At 35.2% G+C, this 23266-nt stretch overlaps 1 protein-coding gene across 3 annotated transcripts in view; it reads left to right on the top strand.

The window, feature by feature from the left end:
- The window catches only part of PIBF1 (progesterone immunomodulatory binding factor 1), a 113605-nt gene that overhangs the window by 17457 nt on the left and 72882 nt on the right, over positions 1-23266 (top strand). For 2 of the 3 annotated variants that reach the window (XM_074912113.1, XM_074912117.1), the window contains exons 6-10: positions 1231-1364; positions 3381-3489; positions 7844-8025; positions 10858-10983; positions 14926-15024. In XM_074912113.1, the coding sequence (XP_074768214.1) occupies positions 1231-1364; positions 3381-3489; positions 7844-8025; positions 10858-10983; positions 14926-15024 (650 nt within the window). The remainder of the gene's footprint in view (positions 1-1230; positions 1365-3380; positions 3490-7843; positions 8026-10857; positions 10984-14925; positions 15025-23266) is intronic. The other variant, XM_074912128.1, reaches the window with a different exon arrangement.

The raw sequence follows: 23266 nt of genomic DNA, 5'->3' as shown, positions 1-23266 counted from the left end.
GTTGTCCTAAACTTTTCTCATCTGTTAAAAACTCGCTAGACAATTACTGTCTTCTCTTATAACTGTGTATAGCATATCTTTCAGATTATTTTGAAAAATTATGTGCTCATACAATGTCCCTTGCTGCAAAATAAGTTTAATTTGCAGTGGCTAAATGGTTAGTTCAGTGATCACATCTTCAGGTAGTCATTTAGTTTCATGTTCACCTTCAGTGAATAGTATTACTGTGTTCATACAATATAACCAGATGGAGTCACTGTTTATCAGGCATCCATTGTAGAGCTTAATATGTATCAACCATAGCAGAATATGGGAAAAAGTCTAGATGCTCAGGGTATACTCAAATTTTGAACAAGCAACTCTTTTTGCTGTCTGTCAGTTTTCTCTAATTATTTTTGGTTGTTTTTTGTGAAGAAATTGCTGAGTAGTACTGAGTACCATTTAAGACAAGCAAGTAAGGTAAGTTTGTGAAAATAACTACCTACTTTTTAGAAAAAACTGAGAAATGGAATCTAGGTTGGGGATTAAGATACAAAAGTCTGCTATTCCCGTGGGGGGTGGGAGGCAAGAATATGATGATCAGGAAATTTCCTTATCTGCAAAAGGAATAACCGGTTTTTTAAGACAGTGCTTTCTGTGTGTTCTTTTGCTTTGGTCCCTTTTTTCTAGTTCCTAATGTAGTCTTTCAAAATGCATGAGGAAAAAGATGGGAAAATTGAAATTAATGCTGATAGACTGTTAAATAAGCACCTTTTTTCTTTTTTTTACTTCCTCCACCAAATCTTTGGATGATATATGCTTCAGCAAACATAAGTTACCAAATAGAATTTTGGAGTAACTGGCTGAAATTTTTCCTATAATGACAGAAGTTTCCAGACTTTCTGAATGACCAATCCTCTTACTAGTCCATGTGAGAAAAGAATCTTCACAAGGAAACTTGTTTGAAAATGTTGCAGAGGTGGTGTGACTTTTGTGCTGCTCTTGGAAGTTGTGCCAATGGACAAATGTCTTAGAAAAAATAGGTACATTAATCCACTATTTAGAATAAGATAAAAGGAAGTTGAGTATCGGTATAGCTGGGTGCTTTGTGATAGGTGCTAGATTTCCAAATACTGAGACAAATGAAAATACTAGCACTTGAATATCCATAAGAGGCTTTCACAAAACTTAGTTGGTGATTAAGTAAATATCAGTGTAGCTGTGACCATTTCAAAATGTCTTGCCTTCTAGACCTATGAAGATGAGAGGAGGAATCGGTCAGAACTTGAGGTCAGATGCCAGCGTTTAACATTGGAACTGGCTGATACCAAGCAGATGATTCAGCAAGGTGATTACAGACAAGAGAACTATGATAAAGTAAAACGGTAGGTATTTCTACAGTGCAAGTGTTCTACTAACGTACACATGTTAATAGATAAACTTCAACCTTGACTGACTAGAGTTTTTAATTTGATTTTTCTTGCTTATGCGCACCACAGATTTTTCCTTACCCCAATCCACTAATGGTTCAGTCATAAGATGAACAACATTTTGAAATTTGATGCATCAAATTATCTTCCTAAAATTTTATATTTAGGGATTTACTGTGCTTTCACAAAGAGTTTACCAGTGTCGTTGCAACTGAAGAAGTGGGAGTTGTTGATGCCAAGCATCTTAGAACAAGTACTCTTTTTTTTTCTAGTTTAAAGGCAATGATCTAACAAAAGGCCCTATGTCGTGCTGTGCGGTGCTTACACAGTGAATTAAGAGGGTAGGACCTCGGGAATTAATATTTACAACTTAAGATAACCTTGTAACCATAAATTTGAAAAGGCTGTTATTAGAACTCTTTGTCAAAGAATCTTAGGATTACCTTACTGAATTGTTTAACTGCAGGAAGTTACAGTGTCTCTTTTCATTTTTAAAATACAGATTTTACAGTTCTAGCTTATGCTCTAAATGCCCATCTTGTAAAGAACAATTGCAAAATAGTGAAAATGGACTTCTTATGAGTATACTCATAGACTTATATTTCACAGTCCAGGTCCCAGATGGCTTTTTCATTGTGCTTGCAAGTACAAGAAATCAGGCCTTTGCAACATTTCTTGGGGAATGAATTAAAAAATGGGGTTTATGAATAGAAAACACCCTGTCAGATCCTTAGTTATTCATACTGTATGAATTCAGGCACAGTTACTGACACAAATGACTTTGCCACTAAGTCATTTGAAGGAGAGTCTGTCTTTTGGATAAGTGTTCACAGATATATGTACTAAAACAACCTTGGAATCTACCTGGAAGCTTGTTGCAAATAGGATGGATTGATGCTATGGTTTGCTTCCCGTGTGCAACTGCATCTTAATAAGTGGATTGTAATAACGTTCATGTGAATGGTCCCAGTGTTTAACGGTGTACATTTAAAATAGTCTTGAGTTTAAAAAGGAATGAATGAACGTGCCAAAACTATATTTGAGAGAGTAGGTTGTATTCATCTGGCTAGGCACAGATGAAGGGGAGGGGAGAGTACTGTTGGCATGACTGAATGAGGATATTTGGGAGCATTGCAGGAGTTAATCACTTCCAGGCTCATTTCTGCCTTTAAAAATGCGATGTCAAATCTTCTAGTTCTGGTGTACTACAAGTTATCTCAGTTTTAAGGCATGCTATGCTTAATAAAAAACTGGTTAGTTTTTTTTCCAAGCAACAAGCTCGTACTGACTCATTCATCTCACTGTTCTGACAGGATCAGATAGAGTGGAGACGTAGAGCTGCCTATTTGTGCACACAGAAAGCACTCTTATTCAGGACACCAACATAATTTAATTTTTGCAGTTGTGTCATGTATATTTTAAACATGAGAAGAGTAGTACAACCCCCTCTGGTATCAAGGGACTGTATACAAGGGAGAGTAGCACCTGAGAACAAGTATATGTTGCTTTCTGTTTGATTAGGAAGATGGGAATTAAGTTGCTTTACTTTTCATCAGACTTCAACATCTGCAAAAGATTCAAGAGAATGTCATGGGAAATAGCATCAGCAGCTTGATAAAGCTAAAACGATGGACAAGGGTACTTGCAGTTCATTGCTAATTAGAGAAATGTATAGCCCAAAGTTGCACTAAAGAATGATCAGAAGAGAATGAAATAGTTTAGGATGGGTATTCAGGATTATTGTATTATAATTTAGGATTTTTTAAAAAATACTTAGAAACAAAATTCTTTTGTATAATAAGATACTGTTGCAGGTGTTAACTAAAAAAAGTAAGATGACTAATTGCCTTATGAGTGACTGCTTGGAAGAAGTCAGTATCATTAAATGAAATAAGGCTGAGAAATTACAAATGCACAGGAATCTTGTTCATTACACTTTATGCATCTAATAGTTTCACTTTATTTTAACAGTGAACGTGATGTATTTGAACATGAATTTTCAGAACTCAGAAGAAAATATGAAATATTAGAGGTGTCACACAAAGCACAAGCTAAAGAAAGAAATGACTTATCAAAAGAGGTAAACATAAAGTTCTTATTTCAGTAATTATCTATTTCTTCACCTCAGGAATTTGATTTGAATCAAGTCTGTCATGATCACCTGTAGGATCATGGAATAATTTAGATTAGAATGGTCCTTGGGTGAGCAGCTGGTCCAACCCTCCCATGCAGTGCAGAGCCAGCTTAAGTCAGGTTGCTTAGGGCTTTGCTGATTTAGAATATTTCCAAGATGGAGATTGCACAGCCTTTCTGGACAATGTGTGCCAGTGTTTGTCCACCCTCGTTGTGAAAAAACTTTTGTAAAATCTAATCAGAGTTGTTGCAGCTTTTTTCTATTGCCTGTTGTCCTGTCACTATGCACTTCCAAGAGTCTGAATCTTCCTGTATGTTCCAGTTGGATAGGTCAATATGACAATAACACTTTCTACGACCAGATTTCTCTTCTGAAGGCTGAAAAAAACCCCTATTTCTCTCAGCCCCTTGTACATCATGTACTGCAGTCCATGACCATCTTGGTAAAGCTCTTCTGGTCTTGTTCCAGTATGTTAATATATGTCTTTATGAGGAGCTTGGAGTGGGACATGGCACACCAAATACAGTCTCACAAGTACTGAACACAGGATGCTAATAACTTTCTTCAATCTATTGTCTGCATTGTTGCTAATACAGCCTAGTAGGCACTCGGCCTTCTTTGTCAGGGCACACTTCTGGCTCATGTTTAATTTATTCAACTGATATTTCCCTATCCAATCTGTATTTTGACAATTTTCCCAAGGAGATGGCTGAAAGGCATGCAAAAAGTCCAAGTAAATGACATGGACAGTTGTCCTCCTACCCATAGAACCAACTTCCTTGTTAGATTTTCTAGGCACAGTTTGGCCTTGATAAAGTGCTAGTTGTTTCCAGTCACCTTTTCCTCTGTATGCACAGATATGACTTCCAGGAGGATTTGCTTCATAATCTTTGCAGGGACTGAGGTTAGATTTACTAACTCACAGTTCCCTGGGTCTTGCTCCTTGAAAGTGGATTCTGGTCATCAGAAGCCTTGCTCACTTGCTATGATCTTTCAGACGGCTGGCCAGCCTCACAGCAACGTTGTCTATCTCCCTTAACATTGGTCAAGTGACTTCTGTTTTCCCTAGGCATTATGTACAATGCCATTTTCCCAGGTCTCTAGCTTAATCTTCCTTTGCTTCAGCCTTCCAGACTCTGCCAATAAGCTCAGGAACCTGGGGGGCCCAAGGGCAAAGTTTACCAGTGAAGGCTGTGAGTATGCTCTGTCCCTGAAAAGGTACAGAACTAGTTATAACTTGATTCAGCTCTTTCTGACTGCGATCCATTAGTGACAGTAGGGTAGAGCTACTGTATGGCTTATGTTTTGTTGTGTATGTTTTTTCTAGACATAATAGACTATATAGGTTTTCTACTCTGTGACCCTCCAGTACAGTGGTTCAGTTTCCTGAAGTTTCCTTCAGTTCACCTTTACAGAAGTTAGTTCTGTGTCAGGAACAGAAAGACTGCTATTCCGGACCTTGTCTTTCTATGATACTGCATCTTGATGAGGAATTCCAGTGCTGCTTCCCTTTTGGACAGGACTATCTGTGAGGGTGATGGACTGCTTTTTTCTAATGTGTCTTCATTAGTCTTTGAAAGTCTTTCTCCTGGGAAAAAAAATAAATGTTTCTTCAGGCACAGAGGGGTTCTCATCTTTGTTAGGATCTGGTGAGTTCTGATCCAGTTAGGTCACTCACTTCACCCAGATCTTAGGCGCTGCCATTCTGGTAGCACTAGCATTGCACAAGGGAACGTGTTTCTGCTGCCTCAAAGACATTCCAAGAGCCTGAGGCCTGTCAGGTCCAGAGAAATGTTCCTGGCTGCTTCTCTGTTCAGTAATTCATTCATCAAGGAGTCACGAATTGTGTTCAGTGATGGCTCCCTTAGTGGGCATGTATGAGGACTTTTGGGTCAAGGCGCTCAAAGAGAATCATAATATAGAGAATGTTTCTAAGTCCACTGCCTTGATCTATAGGACTTTGTGTGGTTTATACCAATACAAGCTCTCATTACTCGGTATTCCATTTTAACTATTTCTGCATCTAAATTGTTGATAGGAAGGATTGCTTTGCTGAACGTCCAGGTTTAATTATTCACCTTAAGTAAGCTAGTTAGGATAAAATCATCCAAAACTATCAGAACCAATAAAGGATTTTTCCTTTCATCTGATGTAGGTGTAACTTAGCAACAGCTTTTCAGGAGGGAGAAGAGACATTTACTGAACCTCAAGAAAGAAACTTTTTTTACTTTATATAATCGTTGACTAATTATCAGATGGTTTGTAGCTCAGTACAACTTTGATGCAAAAATAAGACTATTTTTTAAGCTGTGTTTCTGTATAGAAATCTTCCCAGGAAAAACCAAAAGCAATAGAGAAATAATTGATTGGCTGTTCTAAATTAATTTGTGAATTATTTTCTTAACGTGATGTGAAAGGGACACTTCCTGAGAAGGTTGTTCTTGACTTCTGTATTGGTGTGGGCAAGAACCAAATGGAGGATCTTTGTGTGTTAACACTTTGGCAGCTGAGTAAAAGAGATCAGTTATGCCTGAGAGAATTTAGGGGAGATTGTGTTCCTTAGTATCTCAGTTTAACAGTGTTACAGGTAAAATAGTGGCTATAACTACCACTTTAAAGATAGTATTCTTCTGCCTAATTTTACAGCTAGCCATAGAGATTCTCTGACACACTAGAAGAAAATGAGTTTTCATTAGAAAATATATTTTGTATTCTCCTCTTCTATATCAGTCTGAAGGCTTAGTTAGGCTGCTTATTCATCAGTGTTCTAGCATTGTAAGAGAACGTTAAAATGCAGGTTTGTTCTCAGTGTCTAACAATGGACCAAAAAAGTATTGTCGTGTACATGTTGGTATGTACACTTTAAGGACTGCAGTGTAGCAGCAACACTGGCTTTTTTTCATTAACTTCATACTAAATTAATCTGAGAAGCAATAAAAGTAGCACTGCTTTAAACTAAAATACCAGTTCAAACTGCGTGATTACTTATATCTCTTGGAAGGTCTGTGGTGGTTTTTGTGCACTGATACAGTATCACAAATTCTGTATTGGAAGAGCATACATTTGTAAGCATTTACACAGTATTTACTCCAGGGAAGGAGGAATTGGAGGGATAGTAACTCCTTGATGTATTTCTTCATGTAGTAATCCATGATGTCTGTGTTCATTGTGGATATACATATAACCTGTTACTTAGAAAGAGAGAGGACAGTTGAGTTTTTTTTTTTCTTAAATAAAGTATAGAACATGCATTTATACCTCATCCCCTGTGGTGCTCAGCAAGTGGGCAGATGGAAAGAAGCATGCCTCTAAGCATTATTGTGTACGAATTTTCAGCTGTTTAACTAGTTGCTCCACGTCTTTGACTTGAGTATCTCTTAAGTAACCTTTGGTCCTTTTATGACTCAGGAAGGGTGAAGTCTATCTAGAACTTGAACGTGATGTCTTTATAGCTTTGGGGGACATATTTCTGATAAGTTATTAATTTATCATTCTTTGAACTTGGCATGTGACATCCTCAGGAGCTTAAACAGCAAAATTAAAGCTGATAAAACTGAGTTTTGCTGTGATAAGTAAGGAGTGGGCTACTTGCACCAGTGCCATTATGCTCTCTGTCTGTTTTCTGACAATGTTCACCTCAAACAGATGGAGAGTATTCTCTTCCACACCAATTTCTTCTTGGAATAGTAAATCTAACTGATCTGATGATTTGGAATGCTGTTACAGAGACAAGATATTCACGTTTCTACTTGGCATCAGTTCAGCCTTCTGTAACAACACCATGCTAAATGAAAGTCAAAACAAGACATACGTACTCTCTTTGCCCTTGGTGCTGGCCTGGAACGTTACCTTGTTCACAACAATCATGGTATACTTCAGCCCCAGAATTAGCAGTTTTACCATTTCTCAGTGGAGCAGTCATCACTCTGGTACCCTTAAACTTTTCACTTCTGTTCCTGAGAATGTTGTAGCCAGTATGATGTCAGATTGGTACTAAGACACAATATCAGTATTTCTGACATAGTACTATTCAGTACTTCAGTACAATTTAGATACTGAAGTAGATTAAGGGATGCTATCTCTTTTTCAGGTGCCAACTACCAGAAATAAATAATGAAAACTCCTAAAATTACAATTTTAAAGTCAGCATAAAGCTTCGCCAACTTAGGTTAAACATAGAGTTTTTTGGCTCAGATGATTTCACAGAAGATAGTTAAAATGAAATTGCAAATGTGTGTACATAGGTTAAATACTTATCTTGAAGTTCATGTTAAAGTGTTCTTTTTAATGCCTTTTATAGCTGGTAACCATACAACAATCCCTCAATTTGTTGCAAAAAGATAAAGATTATCTTAATCGCCAGAACATGGAGCTTAGTGTTCGCTGTGCACATGAAGAAGATCGTCTTGAAAGACTTCAGATTCAGCTAGAGGATGCCAAAAAAGCTAGGGAAGAAGTGTATGAAAAATATGTTGCATCCAGGTAAGCTGTGTGTTCACTTCTATCAGTGGACAGGTTATTTAACTGTTTTCCCTTGGTTCTTGCACAAAACCTGTTTAATTGCAATTAATTTTAACTTTCAGAAAGCTAGTCCATCTTTGTGTAACTAGAAACAAAACACTTTTGTTGGGTCTTAAGATGTATCAGGAAATATTTTTTTTTAACCATTGGTATAAGACTATAGTAGTGAAGATGTCAACATTGAAAGTTCATGGCAACTGTTTTCTTAGGTGTATACAGAAGTTTACAGAAATAGCTGCAATTAATTGCAAAAGAGAAAAAAAAAAACTCTTTAGAGTGCATATGTTACAGACCTTACCAGCACTCCACCCCAAATGACCTTTATTAAAAACACAAGAATTTGCAAGACAATCTAAATAATTATTGCAGAATAAAATATATTTAATTTTCACAAATATTTAATATATGGCATAGTATGTTTCATCTCGGCTATTAGAGCTATCAGTCTTTCATATCTCAGGTTGTATGTAAAAAATGTGAATGTAAGATTTCTTTTGTAAAATGCAGTAGTACTTCTGTAAAGTGCTTTAAAACCTGCATGTGATCTGCAATGCTGCTGGTCCTTCTTTACATTTTCCCATGCGCATGTATACACTTTGTGTGCACCTTCTGAGACTGCATCCCATAGTGGCAATTCCTATCTATTTGGCAATTTAAACCATCCATCTCTTGGGTCAAGTATCTATGATACTAGGTTTCTTATAGAGAGCTCTACAGAATCCTATTTATTTGTTAGAGATGTACAAAAGTAGAGCAGGAGAAAACTGTACAAACTAATGGACGTTCTATGGTCCTTAATGTTACCTGGAGGTGCAATGAATTTGGGTAATAAGTTTATTTGCAACCTTCTGAATAATTTGAGGCTTTTCAATTATTGCTTCATATCTGGATCTCTTTTCGTTGCTGTAGTTCAGGAATGAAGATGATGAAAATAAACCCAAGTATCTATTTTTAGGAATAAAGAATAATTCACCTTCTGGTCACTGTCAGAACTGCTGGTATTGGGGTACTACAGTTAGAAAACTGCAGACACTAGGAAACTGAGGGATTAACCTGTCAAATTTTTTAAGACACACTTCAAAATAGGTCGAGATTGTGGCAAGATGGATGACAGCAGCTCATAGCTACAGTTCTTGGGAATCTATGTGTAGGCACAGACCAGAACAAGATTTCCCTTTATATGTTTAATCTTAAAACACAATCCATAGTTGCACTGAGATGCTTAGATCACATTTAGTTTATTTGCAATATAAAGCCTTATTCATAATAGGCCTGGAAATAAGTTCAATAAAGCCTGCAGCCTGAAGACAAAACAACTTGATAAAGCAAAATCATTTTGAATTGCTGCTGAAGCAAAAGACTCTTACAGCGGGTCAGCAAATTGTCTAAGTGCCAAGAAAATGGTAATACTTGTTGTTTCTGCTCATAAGAGCTGTATCCTGAGGTCCTGATCTTCAGCTTTTTTTTTTTCTACATACTGAACCACATAACACATAAAGAACACAAGAAGTTTCTGATGGGGACCTTATGTTCCAGTACAGTGTGTTTTTTGGTTGGATTGTTTTTCAGTGGTTTATATCAAAGATCTTCATAATGTATTTTTCTGTAGTGTGGTGCAGTTGAGGAAGGAGAGGAGATATATTTACCTTGAAGGGTCAGCAGAAATTCAGTGTCTCAATGAAAATAAAACAGGAAAATCTGGACAACAAGCATTCTGACACTTAAATATTTTGGGGCTTTTAGTTAATGTGAATTGAGTTTTTGGCCAGCTCAAGTAATGATTTCTAAAAATTATGGGCTATCACACATTTGGAATTGAGAAAGAATCTAAACCCTTTTTTCAGTTGTAAATGCACATTTCTTCATAAATATGCTTTTATTTCCAAATCTATACTTTCTACAAGATGCTTCATTGTTGATTGATTATTCTTGAACATTAACTAGATGCTATCAAATCTGAACGTTCCTTAGCTGTTAATTATTTATGACATAAGCCTTTTTCTGTAGTTCTGTAGGAAAAATTCTTTATGGGATTCCCTACAATTTATCATGGGTTTCCAAAGTTACGAAAATATATCAGTATTACTCTGAAATTAAGTTCTCTTATTCTGAGAACTTTTGATATCTGCTGCTTAAAAACTGAAGTATGTATTTTACTTAATTTATATGTCACATTGACACGATAAAATCCAAATCTTGTAGGTTTTTTTGACTTCATGAATCACCACAGTATGTAATCTTCAATATTTCTTGTGATGTTTTTTTCCCCATGTGATGTGCAAATAGTACACAACAAAGTTTTGTTGTAGCATGGCAGTATTGTAAGTTAGCAAGTTAATCAACTCTTACCCAGTGAGAAAGAAGTTAGAAAACTTTAGAAAGTGAGGAATTAGTTTTTTGTTGCTGTGTTGGGATTTTTGTTGTTTTTTGAAGTGGTTAATTAATATAAACACTCATATAGAGGACGACAAAGAATTTCTGGAATAATGTTAAGCATAATGTTGCGTGACTAATCCATGTCAATTTACTTTGAAAAAATTTAAACAGTGTGCAAAAAGCTTTTATTCATTCCCAATTAATTTTTTTTTCCCTGAATGATTTTCACTTGAATGGCATAACAACATAGGCTAAAATGTATTTCAAGTAATTTGGGAGGGAAATGAATAAGAATTAAAATAAAATGTAAAACCAATAAGTTCTCTACTGCACTTGTACAGCTGTACCTGAAGTTTTAATATTTTGGCCAGTGCAATTAATTTTTAATTCCCATATTGTGTGTTTGCTTATTAACAGAGACCATTATAAGACAGAATATGAAAAGAAACTGCACGAAGAGTTGGAACAAATAAGGTTGAAAACAAATCAAGAAATCGAGCAACTAAGAAGCACTTCAAAAGAGATGTATGAACGTGAAAACAGGTAGATAAGATACAGGCAATACCCTAATTAGGGCAAAAATGACCAAGTACTCTTTTGTGCTTAGGCATAATCCTAGCTGACTGGATCTTTGTGAGGTAATCAAAATGTGGGAATTTTAAGTACAATTGGAAAACTGATGAGAATGTTGTAAAAACTAAAATGAAATTATACATGTATGATAAATATATGGTGTTATATTTATTATTAAATGATGGACATCCAACATTGTCACTGAAAAGTATTATTAAAAATCATGTACTATATAAACTTTAGCGGTTTGAAGTTTGTTCAGATGTATAGTGTTAGTTAATTAATACAAAATGTGTTGGTTTACCTGTCATGCTATATGAGCAATCTTGAAACTGTGCCAGGAAACTGGAAGAGAGGGTATTGATGCAGAAAGTAAAGCAGAAGAAATGAGGGAAACCAATAACACTTACGCCTTTCTAAAATAAATCTGTTAGAGATTGAACCAGAATGCTGTAAACAACAAAAGCATTGATTTCCCCTAAGTTGTTATAAAATCCCCTTTTGAAGAAGATCCTAGTCCTGCAAAGACCTGGATAATGAATTTTGTATGTGTGTCATCTTGTTGAGTTCCATGGAATTACATGCAGGGTTAGGCAGTACATTAGGCCTTTAGGGACCTAAGGATTTGGACTTTTGGCACTGGATTTATTTTTGAGCTTGTGTTTTTTCCCCTTTTATCCCTTTAAAATGGGAGGAGTGCTTAATTATTCATTATAACTCCATTGTAGATGTCCTGAAAGCGTCTTGTGTGGAGAAGGAGATGACTGTATTAAAAAGATATTTATGGCATCAGCATCTGTTCCTCTAATAGGTAGTTTTGTTACTGCTCGGAAGAGTGAAAAAAGAACATGACTCCTGCTGTCTGTCTTGCAGTCAGTCAACTGGAAGGTTCTAATTTAAAAAAAAAAAACATCATTGTGTAGTTTTGCAAGTGTAAGTAAAATATATGCACACACTTACATGCATCCACGCCACGTCCTGTATGCAAATCTACGTTGAATTACAAAGTATAATTTAAATCTCAACTGTTCATGGAGATTTGACAAGGCTCTGTATATCTTTGAGAAAGCTACTGAAAGATACTTCATATGTATCTGGAACCAATTTACAGAGGTTTTGTCTCATTTGGAAATAATTACTTCTGAAATGTAAATCCCTTAGAATTGACTTCATATTTTGCAAAAAAGGATTTTTAGTGTATGGTCCTTCTGTAAAACAGAAAAATTCTGCTGTAAGACAGTGCTTCCCAGTCTGAGGTGCCCCACAATTGGAACCCCAAATTGAGAGCAAAGCAGTTTGCAGTGAATTTGTGATATGATGTGATGCTGATTGTGACTGAACATAAAGCTAAGATACTGATTTAATCTTCAGGTTCAAAGCATAGAATGGTAGTACAGCTAAGTTAACCTAATATTCAGTTGTTCTTAATTCTTACCACTTTGCCAAGCCTGATGTTTCCTTTGAAATTATTGGCATTTATTTTACACTTGGATGAGTCAGTTCAAGAAGCTAAAATGACAGGGGGGAAACCAATAAAAAGGTGATGTTTTCATTCTTAATTTATTTGGGATCAGTTTCACTTGTTTGATTATAGTAAGCATTGGCTAAGTTTGCATTAGCAAGCATGAGTAAATTCACAAGGCACATGAAAGTATGCCTGAGGTTTAACTTTGGATTAACTATAGTCTGTTCCCATGGATCAAACAAAATTTAGTGGGTTTGAGCATGTTAGATGCTCTCCCTGAGCACATCTTCTGACTTGGTTCAATCTGACTGGAATCCAATTTGTGCACTCTAGTTTAGGGATGTGAACTGAAGTGCAACTGGAGGCACTTGGTAAGAGGTTTATTTTAAAAGCTAATATAGATGTCCTTGTGCTGCTTCTTCCCCTCTCCTGCCCTCATCCTGTCTTGTTTTTCCATACCTGCTCATAGATCTGTAGGTAGTATTTCTGTCCCGTTTTAGAAGGGCACTTTCACTTAAATGATAGGCTTGCTAGGGACCTGATGGTCCATATGGCCTGTGTGCAGAGCCATCAGATAGGTGCTTTACCTCTTTTAAAATCATGATCACACAGTCTGAAAACTGGCAGTGTTGTTAGTGTATTTCCTAGCTCTGAAAATATTTCAACAGAAGTTACATCACATCTGTGATTGTCGTCTTGTTGGTTGAGTAGTACCTCACTTGTGTCCTTTTTCCTTCTATTGCATTTTCAACTGAGTAGCTGTTCAGTTAAGCAAAGTCATTCATTCTCTAAATGAGTTGCTGTGTATCTCCTACTATTTAATTTTTATTTCACTTCTGTTACTCTGATCTTAAGGATTGCACTCCTACTCTGAGACATAATATGCTTGATCTTAATGTTGTTAACAAAATTAATTACAATGTTCTTATATATTTTGGTATGAGTCAGTTTTAAAGATTTTACTCTCAAGATCAGTTCCTGAATTTCATCGGTAAAATCTGTAGCCTAGTAACTCAATTTTTAAAGAAAATTTTATCTGCTTAATTCTGATGTTGGTTCTTCATAAGTAACTATTTCCTATTCATATGAATTACTTTGAGTTCAGAAAATACCATTGACATTTCCTTAGTCTTTCATCCAAAAATTATATACCTTCAGTGTGGCTAAAATCACTTAGGACATTTACGTGGGCCTAATTTCCCTCTATTATCTTGACTTTTCTCTTCAAAATTTGCTTAAGATTATAGTTTCACTGCTTTAAGTCAAAAAGTTCCTGTGGGAGAGGGGGGAAGAAACAACTTAAGTCGTAAGAGCTTGGTTGAATCTACATTAACAGCTTAGTTCAGATGAAGTATGGTTTTGAATTGAAGCTCCCTAGTCATTGCTGCTTGCCATGTTTTTGCTTGCCTCACAGTTTGTGCTTAGATTTGCAGTATTGTGCTCACATTTGTAGCAAATGAACAGGATTCTTTTCAGATGAAACAAGAGAAAGGAGTCTCTAAGATCATCTAATACATTCCAAATGCCAGTGACTGAGTCACAGGAGCAAACCAGGAGTAAAGTAAAATCCTTGAAAATGGTCATAACATAGGTGTCTGTTCCTCAACAACCACTCTTTGCTTTGCAAACTGGTTGTTACTGTGTTGCACTGAATAGTGGAGCTACGGTTTATAAGCACTATCTAAGCAGTACTCATACTTACTACAGTTTATTGCAGTGATATGCTACAGGCAGACTACTGATTAACAGACTGAATACCAATACAGTTTTTTAACACAAATACTATATTATTCTTCATATCATGCTGTTCTCATTTGTGTTACTGAAATAATGAGATAGTTTGCAAGTCTTGACTGATTCTCGGTTAAAAAAATCTTAAAAGTATAGATTGATTGTAGTAAAATCTTTGTGTTATTTTATGGTTCTGCACAGACCAAACATGATGCCAGGAATAGAAGTCAGAAGGAAACACCAATGATATGCAGTAACCTGTATATCGGACCAGCTAACCAACTAGTTGTATGTCAAAATAGGTTTTCTATACCTAGCTAATCCTTTCCTGCTGTATCATGAAAATTGTGAATCATCTCAGCTAGGAGGACAGCATTCACCTAGTTACTAATGATGTACCAAGCAAAATCATTGGAATTTATTGAATTCCTACACAAAATAAGTAATTTATAGTTCTACTGTTCTAGAATTATTCATATATTTCTACATATAAATACATGGTTTGATCATTGTTTTTGGAATTTCAGAACTGGAAACTTTGCTGGAACTTAAAAAAATAATCTGAAGTAAAGTCTCCATAATGAATAGGCATAGAAGTATCATTCTATGAGAACTGAAGAAGGTAGTACTGAAGTTGAGATCAGTCAGTAGTAATTCATGAAGCAAAGTGGTCTTTTTTCTAGCAGTCTTGACAGAATAACTTTTGTTCCCTTCAGAAATTTGAGAGAAGCAAGAGATAATGCTGTTGCTGAAAAAGAAAGAGCAGTTGTTGCTGAAAAGGATGCTTTAAGAAAATATGATCAACTCTTAGAACAGTAAGTATCTTTTAAAATACATGTATAACTATATTTAAGGATTTTTAAGTAGGAGGAATGATTGCTTTGGCTTTTTGCTTATAAATAATAAATTGCATTACAAACATTTTGTTTAAATGAAGTTACATATTTTAATTCTAGTAGCAATTTTTTTTCCGTTATCAGTGCAGTAACAATATGAAAATTTGATTCTTCTCCTATAAAGACAAACAAGCATAATTATGCATCTTATGGCAAGAATGTGGATTTCATACTGTAGTAGTGGTCAAATTCTGAACCTGTTCTGTTGGTTTCTTTCTTTAGTTACAAGTAGAAAATTATCTTGTATGATGACTTCAATTAATAGTTTTTGTAAAGTGTGGATAGAAAACAGTAGTCATGAACAGTTACACTTGCTACATGCTTCTTTTCTTACTGCTGTCTCTTGTCAGTCTTTCATATTTCATGTATAAAATACAGTGTCATTACAAATGTACAATTCTGTTCATATGGAGAAGGAAACTATGGTTGATTTTCTGTTTGTTTACAAGCAGCCTTACTAACTTGTTCTGCAGCGCTTTGTCTTCACTTTTTGTAAATTTAGTATATTAGCTATGGTAAATTGAGGCAGTTTAAAACTATGGACAGAAATCAGTTGTTCAGGGTAAGTTTGTCATATGTCCTTAGTTTTGGGCTTGATTCATTGTTTCATGCAAGTCTTTTTTTCTAAAATGAAAAGGTCCGTTCATTAAGCAACTGTGCTACCTAGTCATCTACTCAAAGTATTACAAGTGAACTTTTTTTGCTTTGAATAGTTTTTAATTACAAGTAGTAATCCATTAAAATGTTGTTAACCTAAGCCTATGCATAAATTAATTAAAGCTTCTAAATTTTTTTTATAGTTCCTAAATTGCAGTGGTGCTATTGCTAAAGAAATAGCATTGCTGAAGGACTGACAAAATGTCATTGCTAACTAGTGTGAAACAACAGATGTAGTTCTAGAGTAAACAAGATGAGACAGAAGACTTGATATCCATGCTGAGTTTCATGTGTTTGACTTCAGCCCCCAAGGGTGCTGAATGTCTTTTAGTGATTAGAGTGCATTATAGGTGTTCTTGGATTCTCACTTAGCAGACTCTGAGGTTTGGTGCCACAACGCAAATCAAAATGTGGAAGTCAGAGATGGTTAAGTGGGTATAACCAGGAAACTTGGTTCAAAACTGATTTTCTGAGTCAAAACAAAATGCTAATGTGAATCAACCATGTGTTCCTTTCTGATGAGACTCCTACTGATAAGGCTTACTGTGACATGTGGGAAGTTCATATATAGCTGGAAGCTCTTCTGGAAAACAGGTCTAGCATACAATAATTTGAGTATGCACTTTCTTGTTTTTAATGAAAATATCAACTTTATAATTTTTACTATATTTTTTAAACTTAAAATCCATGGAACTAGTACTTTTCTGTTCTGCTCTATTCCCACTTGTATAATGTATCTTTTTTTTTTCATATTGTTGCTTTTTTGAGGAGGGAAGTTCCCCTGCAATCAGAAACATAAGAATAAGACTTTAAATGCAAGCTGTGGAGGGGAAAAAAAGTTAGTAATATGCTGTTTGTTGTCATCTACTTTGATACACTCATACTTCTTCCTCCTGTAACTTTTTGTAGTGATAAGCTCTCCAATTCAGTAAAACTCTCCTTTTCTTGATTTAAATAAGTTAATAAGTTGATTAATACTGGGGTTTGTAGTTCAAAGTAGTAATCTTCTGAGGAATATGCCTTTCAGAGAAAAAATTTCTACTTGGGAAAATGGAAACCCCATACTTCTCAGATTTAAGATGTAGGTGTCTCTCTTCATAACTACCTCACTTGTAATCACAGTACAGGTGTCAAGACCATGACTTTTTCCACATCATCTACGTAAATGAACTGAAAGTAACAAACTGGCATTATAATAAATGCCTTAAGTTAAAAGACACCAAATTCTGAATTTACTGTGAACAAAGACATTTATTAATATCACCAGAAACTCCTAAGATAAAAAAGGAATACATGCTTTCTCCAGTTCTATATTTAAGTGAGTATAACAGCTAGTTGTACTTTAGTGAAAACAAGGTGAGTCATCGTAGTTACCACTGGTATCATAATCTATATAAACAAACATGTTTGAAAGCTTCAGAAGTATGTGGAATGTTGACTGGCCTGAATGGTGGATAAATAAAGCCCCTGGCAAATCTTGTGATCAGAAGTGTAACTAATACCTAATTTTCTAGTTAAGTGCAGTTATTTTCATTTTTCTTACTGATGTTTGTGATAGTTTTTGGTAAACAGCTGTTTATAAATGCCAAGAAAATACCAAAGTGGTAATATTCGTTAAAGACTTACAGCAAGAAAGAATCTACTATTTCAACCTCAAAGTAAATAACTATGATGTCAGAATGTAAGTTTTGTTGCTCTCTTTGCTATTATACAGCTGTAAATTCTGTGTGAGAATCCATGTTTCAGTTACTTCTGCAATGAAAAAAGCTGAACTGATTTGATGTTGTGGATTAAACTGTGGTCAGTGTCACATACATTCTAAAAAAAATTATGACCAAATGGAAGCATTTTCACTTTGTTTTTAACTGCTGATAATGTGACTAAGACTTTTTAAAATAATTTTAAAGCTATATTACCTCAATTGAAGGGGTTAAATGAGGAGAGCAGTTCTATAATACCTCCATCATCTACTACACAGTAAAGTGTAGATAATAAATATGTTCTAACCTTTCTTTCTCTTGAATATTCCTGGAGTGTTATTTTCAAACTATTGACTGTTAATCTGTTACTCACTTCTTTCCAAAAAACCCCAAGTGAACAAAAACCCAAGAAAAAAACATCAGAAGAACAAATCCATGTTGCTTTCCTATTGTTTTTTTCCTATTGGTTAAATTTTCTAGTTTCATATAAAGTGCAACACCAAACTGAAATGGTTCCTTTGTTCAAAGTGGACTCTTAAGGTCTAATATGGGGTGCACTCATACAAGAGCGCTTCACCTCAGAGGATACCTACAAGAGCCATCTCTTGCCTTTGATTGTTCACTTCCTTTAAACTTTGAGGAGTATGATACCTTTTTCAAGTACTGTACAGATAAGGTCTATCAGTCAAAACTGGTTTAAAAATTCCAGAATTACTGGGAACACAAGGGAAATCCATAGATGGTGTGATTTTTTACAAAATCTTATTTTTCTTAGTGACAAAAAAAATATGTTGCAGTTTATTACTGCTCACATGATGTGGTCATGGTGATTTTTCTTTTCTTATCTCTGTAATTATAAAATAAGAAGTGTATTAAAGTGAAGAGAAACAAAATAGGTATGCAGTAAACCAAAAAAGAATAGTCAAGAAAATTGTATTATGACAACACTATTCCTTCAGCTTTGCAGTGGGCACTACTTATAAAAAACTTAGTTTTTTTAAATTCCTCCTGCTGTCTATGAGGATATAGGATATTTTAAAGTATGTACTTTTTTTTTCTTATTTTAATATGCACAGGTGATGAAAGGGCATTTTTAAACAATGTTTTTAGTTGGGTTGAGTAAATTCAGGATGATGGCTACAAAAAATAGTTTAGAGCCTTAAATATGTTCTTCAAAGATTTCAAAGGATTTGGGATTATTATTTAAACATTTCTGGATGGATATATATAGCTCAACTATTTAAAACTATTAGATTTGTAGTGGACTATCTGCTACAGTTAAAAATACCTTTAGGAGTATTTTCAGTGTTTTTGTTTAGACACACCTTTCTCAAATAAAAAGCAAAATAAAATAAAAGTCATTGGCATTTCTTGATAACAATTGTCTGTGCTTAAAAAAAAGTATGCGAAAAGTTCTGTTTGTGTTTAACTATTTAATGCTTTTCTTTAGTCAGCTGCAAGCTGTGTGTACCTTTTGGAGGCTTCTTTTAGTCTATCCATTAATCTTTATAATTTTAATCTTTTTTTATTCCTGTTTTCTTTGTTCTTCATAATTGGTACTTTTTTAGTATTCATTTGGAAGTAAGATTAGTGCTATCTGATTTTTAATCATCTGTCTTAAACCTTATAGGTGATGGGGAGAGGTGATCAATCCTGTTCATAAAATGGGTGTTTAAATTAGATGAAATTAATATCCCTATATCTTCTTATTAATTGCAGACAAGCCTAGAGGACTATCTTAAATGAGAAGATAATTGGATAAATTTACTGAATAAATAAATGTTCTACTTTGCATTTAGAATCTCTGCTGAGTATGCAGGAATCTCATTATTAGATTAGCATTTATTACATTATACATTCATCGTTAATAGAAACATTAAAATTAATTATTTTCCCCTTCTATTAACATGTTTTTATCATCCGGATGTTGCTGACTGCAATGACAGGATTCTAATCTTAAAATGATTAAGTCAATGTATTTGTGTGCTGGACTTAGGCCCTTATTTAAATATCAGCATTATTTTCTCTTCAAGAATATTTGTATAAAATGAGGATTTAAACAATGAATAAAAATAAAAACCCACGCTGAAAACTTCTGGTCAAAATATTTCTTTGCCAAAGTTCCCATAACCCTATATTAAAAGCTACTGTCATAGCCTTTTACTCCCTAGACATGGATGCTACTTTTGTATATGAAGTGCTTTTGTTCCCTTGAAGAACTATTTAGGTCTTGAAAACCACTACCACTTTAAATCTTCAGCTTCAATTAATTTCAGTAATGTTTTCTAAAATACTTTTTTGGTAATAATCATTTGCTGCTACTGCTGTATTCAGTTATGACTTCTATAGTATGATGTGTATATGTGATTTTTGATAACATTTAAGATTTTGATCAGAATAAAGCTGAGAGCTGAGCCCTTTGCTGTCATTGTTAAACCTTCTCTAGATTTCAGTCCTAGCCAAAGTAACTACTACATATTTCCCATAAAAACTAACTTCATCTTGTTCTCCTGATGAGAAAGTTAAGTACAAGGTGTAGCTAAAAGGGTAAAATTTCATGGAAACTGCTGAAAGATACCCTCTTGGAAGTTCAGAATCAATGCAAAGAAGGCAGTGAAAGGACTGGGAGTGATAGTATGATGGAGGAGCAAAGAAAAAAGTCAATTTCCCAGGTGACTAGGTCTAATTTCTTTCCAGGCTGTAGGAGAGGCACTGAAATCCATAGCAAAAGCAATTCTGTGCATCCTATATTTCTACTGAAATGACAAGGGAGGCTCTATTATTCTGTTTTCGTCTGAGGATATGTTTATTTGGAGTTTGCATCTTAATGGATGATTATAAGCTGCATTTTAACAAACAGAAGGACAAAACCGAATTAACTGATTTGATCAAAAGGTGAGCGGTAGTGTTAGGAAGACTGCACACTTGCTAGGGCATGTCTAGTTGTCGTTGCTTGTTCCTTAATGAGGATCTCAAAATTTTGCATTCTTAGCTAAGATAGTGTTCTTCAGAATGAATGCTTTAAGCCCTGGAATCAGTCATCTCATAACTGTAACTGTCCCGATATTGTAGAATTATCAATGTCAAGACTCGAAGGAATGATAAGTTGGTCTGATGGCTGACCTTTCTGAGCTTCATTACATCTGGAGTGCAGGCTTTGAAGTTTATTCTACTGTGCAAAGAATCTTCAGTGATTATATTTATAGCTCTAGAAAGCTTTTTATTTCAGTTCCTATTGCCCCAGCTCCTAAGAAATAATTTCCACAAAATATTATTAGCCTCTGAAGAATGCTTTGGGAAGGTTGTAATATGAACATATCTTCATATCATAAAGATATTCTTTAAGCCTTGACATTCTCATTTTACCTGTTCATTTCCTGATAGAAAAATGCCCTGATTTTAAAACATTAAGATTAGTAAATGCAAAATTAAAATTCTGTGATGGCTGTTATGCTGAGTACCTAATAACCTATTTATTCTTAAGTCCTTAGTTTTTTTTATGAGCCTGAAAAGTTTGAAAATCTGTCAGTGAGAACAACTTTGAAAGCAGTTACAAATTCCTTCAAAGAAGCATTATATGATATAAGGGTGCTGCTGCTTAGACTTGATATGTTTCTTGAATTATAGGGTTGAAACTTTCACTGCAGTCCATGATTTTGCTATGATTGTTAGTATCTCTCATGTATACACATGTTTTTGTGGTTCGCTGTGCACAGTTTCTCATTAATGATGAGTACTGACAGGAGAAGCAAATAGGGATCCTTTGGAACTCATTACCAAATGATGTTTCCGGTGCTGAAAGCTTACATGGGTTCAGAAGGAAACGGAAAAAGTTCAGAGACAAATTTAAGAATTACTTAACAAGTAGAAACCACATTTAATTCAGGAAATCCTTGAGCTAGAAATAGGTGGACACTAGTGGCAGCAAATTAGGGAGAAATACAATCTATGCAAAAGTCTTGCTCTTCTCAAAACGTACACTTTTGGCTACAGTTGGAGACAAAGTTATCAGTCTACATGGTCCTTTCATCTGATATGCTACAGCTATTCTATGTAGAACAAAACAAAAGCTATGAAACGCTGGGAAGCTTCTCAACCTGTTTACTGGGGGGGGCTTTGTGCTCCTTTTAAAAGTTTAGGCCAGATGGAATGACAAGGTCTAAAAGAAAGCATTTATCTGAAGATGAAGTTAACGTGATTTTATTTTTTTAAGTTTGTCACATATATCGGGTTATCTGTGTAAATAATATTTATTTCTGGAAAGTTTCTAACCGTCTGAGTTTAAAGGACTAAATTTGTGTGCGAAGCCTCTAGCAGCATTATGTAGTCCAAAACATTAACACTTCAATGGCAGATGAGAAAAGAACCTGTTTATAGGAAACTTTAAGTACATGCTTTTAGAATAAGGAAGAAAAACAAGTCACAGATAACATGACTGTAAATACATGTGATTGTTAGTTGTATATGTCTACCGAAACTGTGTATTATAATACCTATTTAAAATCTAAATTCTCAAAACAGGGACATGATATTTTCTGTATGGTGTTACAAAAATTTTGATATTCAGGTGATGGCTATTTATGTGATACTATATTTCAGCCTAATAAAACCATAAAAGGGGTTTTTTTAAATAGTATTTATCTCCTGGAATTATATTCTGTGGGTACATTCTGAAAAGATTGTGATGCTGTACTCATATCTGGATTGAAGAACAGTCTGTCCAAACAGGTTTTTATGTGGTTTGAGAAGGAAATTACAGCTTTGTAATCTTACGCACCTCAGAGTAAACTCATGGAAAACTCTGAACTGTTAGTCATGAAGAGTAAAGTTTGAGAGCGCGCTTTGTGCTGAGTTTTGGCCAGAGCTTGTCTTCTGCAGAGTCACATTCAGAGTGTGGGAAATGTTAGGTATAACCGGAAGCATAACTCTACTACTCTCAGCCTGGTCCTTGTTTGCATGGTGGTGATACCTCTTTCATGTAAGTAACTCTCATGAATCAAGAAAATGGTAGCATACTGTTCTGAAATTAAGGGTAGCTAGTCCATTTGTAAATGAATAAATGAAGGACTGTCACACTGTTCATGAACACACTACTAAAGCAGAGGACATCGGTGAGCCAAGGTACTTCAAGGCCATAAGCCACAGGGAGCTGCTTGCCTTGGGCATTAGTCCATCCAGCACTGGATATGCCTAATTAATCATATTGAGAGCTTCCCAAAAGAGACGGATGTATGCTGTTTACGTGTACCGCTCACAACTGATGAAACCACCATTCACGTTTGGTGGAACAACCATGCGAGATCTCAGCAGCCTGTTTGCTGCTCTCTCTGTTCATGAGATTGACTTGTCCAGTGACCAGTACCTCAATGAGAAGAGAATGGGAAGACCAGGCTTGGAGGGCTGACTTCCTTTTGTATGGTCTTGTTTCTAGATAAGATTTCCTCAAGCATGTATCCCAGACTTTGACAAAGTTGACTCAGAGTTGCTTACATTCAGGGAGATGAGTAAATTTTTATTTTTTGAAACTGTGTGCCTTCAGCACTGAATTATTGCATCACATATTGGATAGTGGGAAGGCTATGTTCTTTAGTTTACTCGGTGCAAAGCTATTTAGATAATTTTTACAGCTGTTTGTGTTTCTAGCTAAATGATCTAAAGGCACAATTGTGTCTACTTATGACTATCATCTGGGTAAATTTGTAACAATATTCTGTGAAACCAGCAAAATGAACATGCAATTAATGTCCAATGCATAGTTAACCAGAGTTCAAGAGCTTGCTAGGGACCTTGATCCTGGACAGCTG

This window comes from Athene noctua, chromosome 1 (genome assembly GCF_965140245.1).
Source record: "Athene noctua chromosome 1, bAthNoc1.hap1.1, whole genome shotgun sequence".
Classification (NCBI taxonomy): domain Eukaryota; kingdom Metazoa; phylum Chordata; class Aves; order Strigiformes; family Strigidae; genus Athene; species Athene noctua.
Note: the sequence above shows the minus strand (reverse complement) of the source record. Positions and strands in the feature narration are given on the sequence as shown.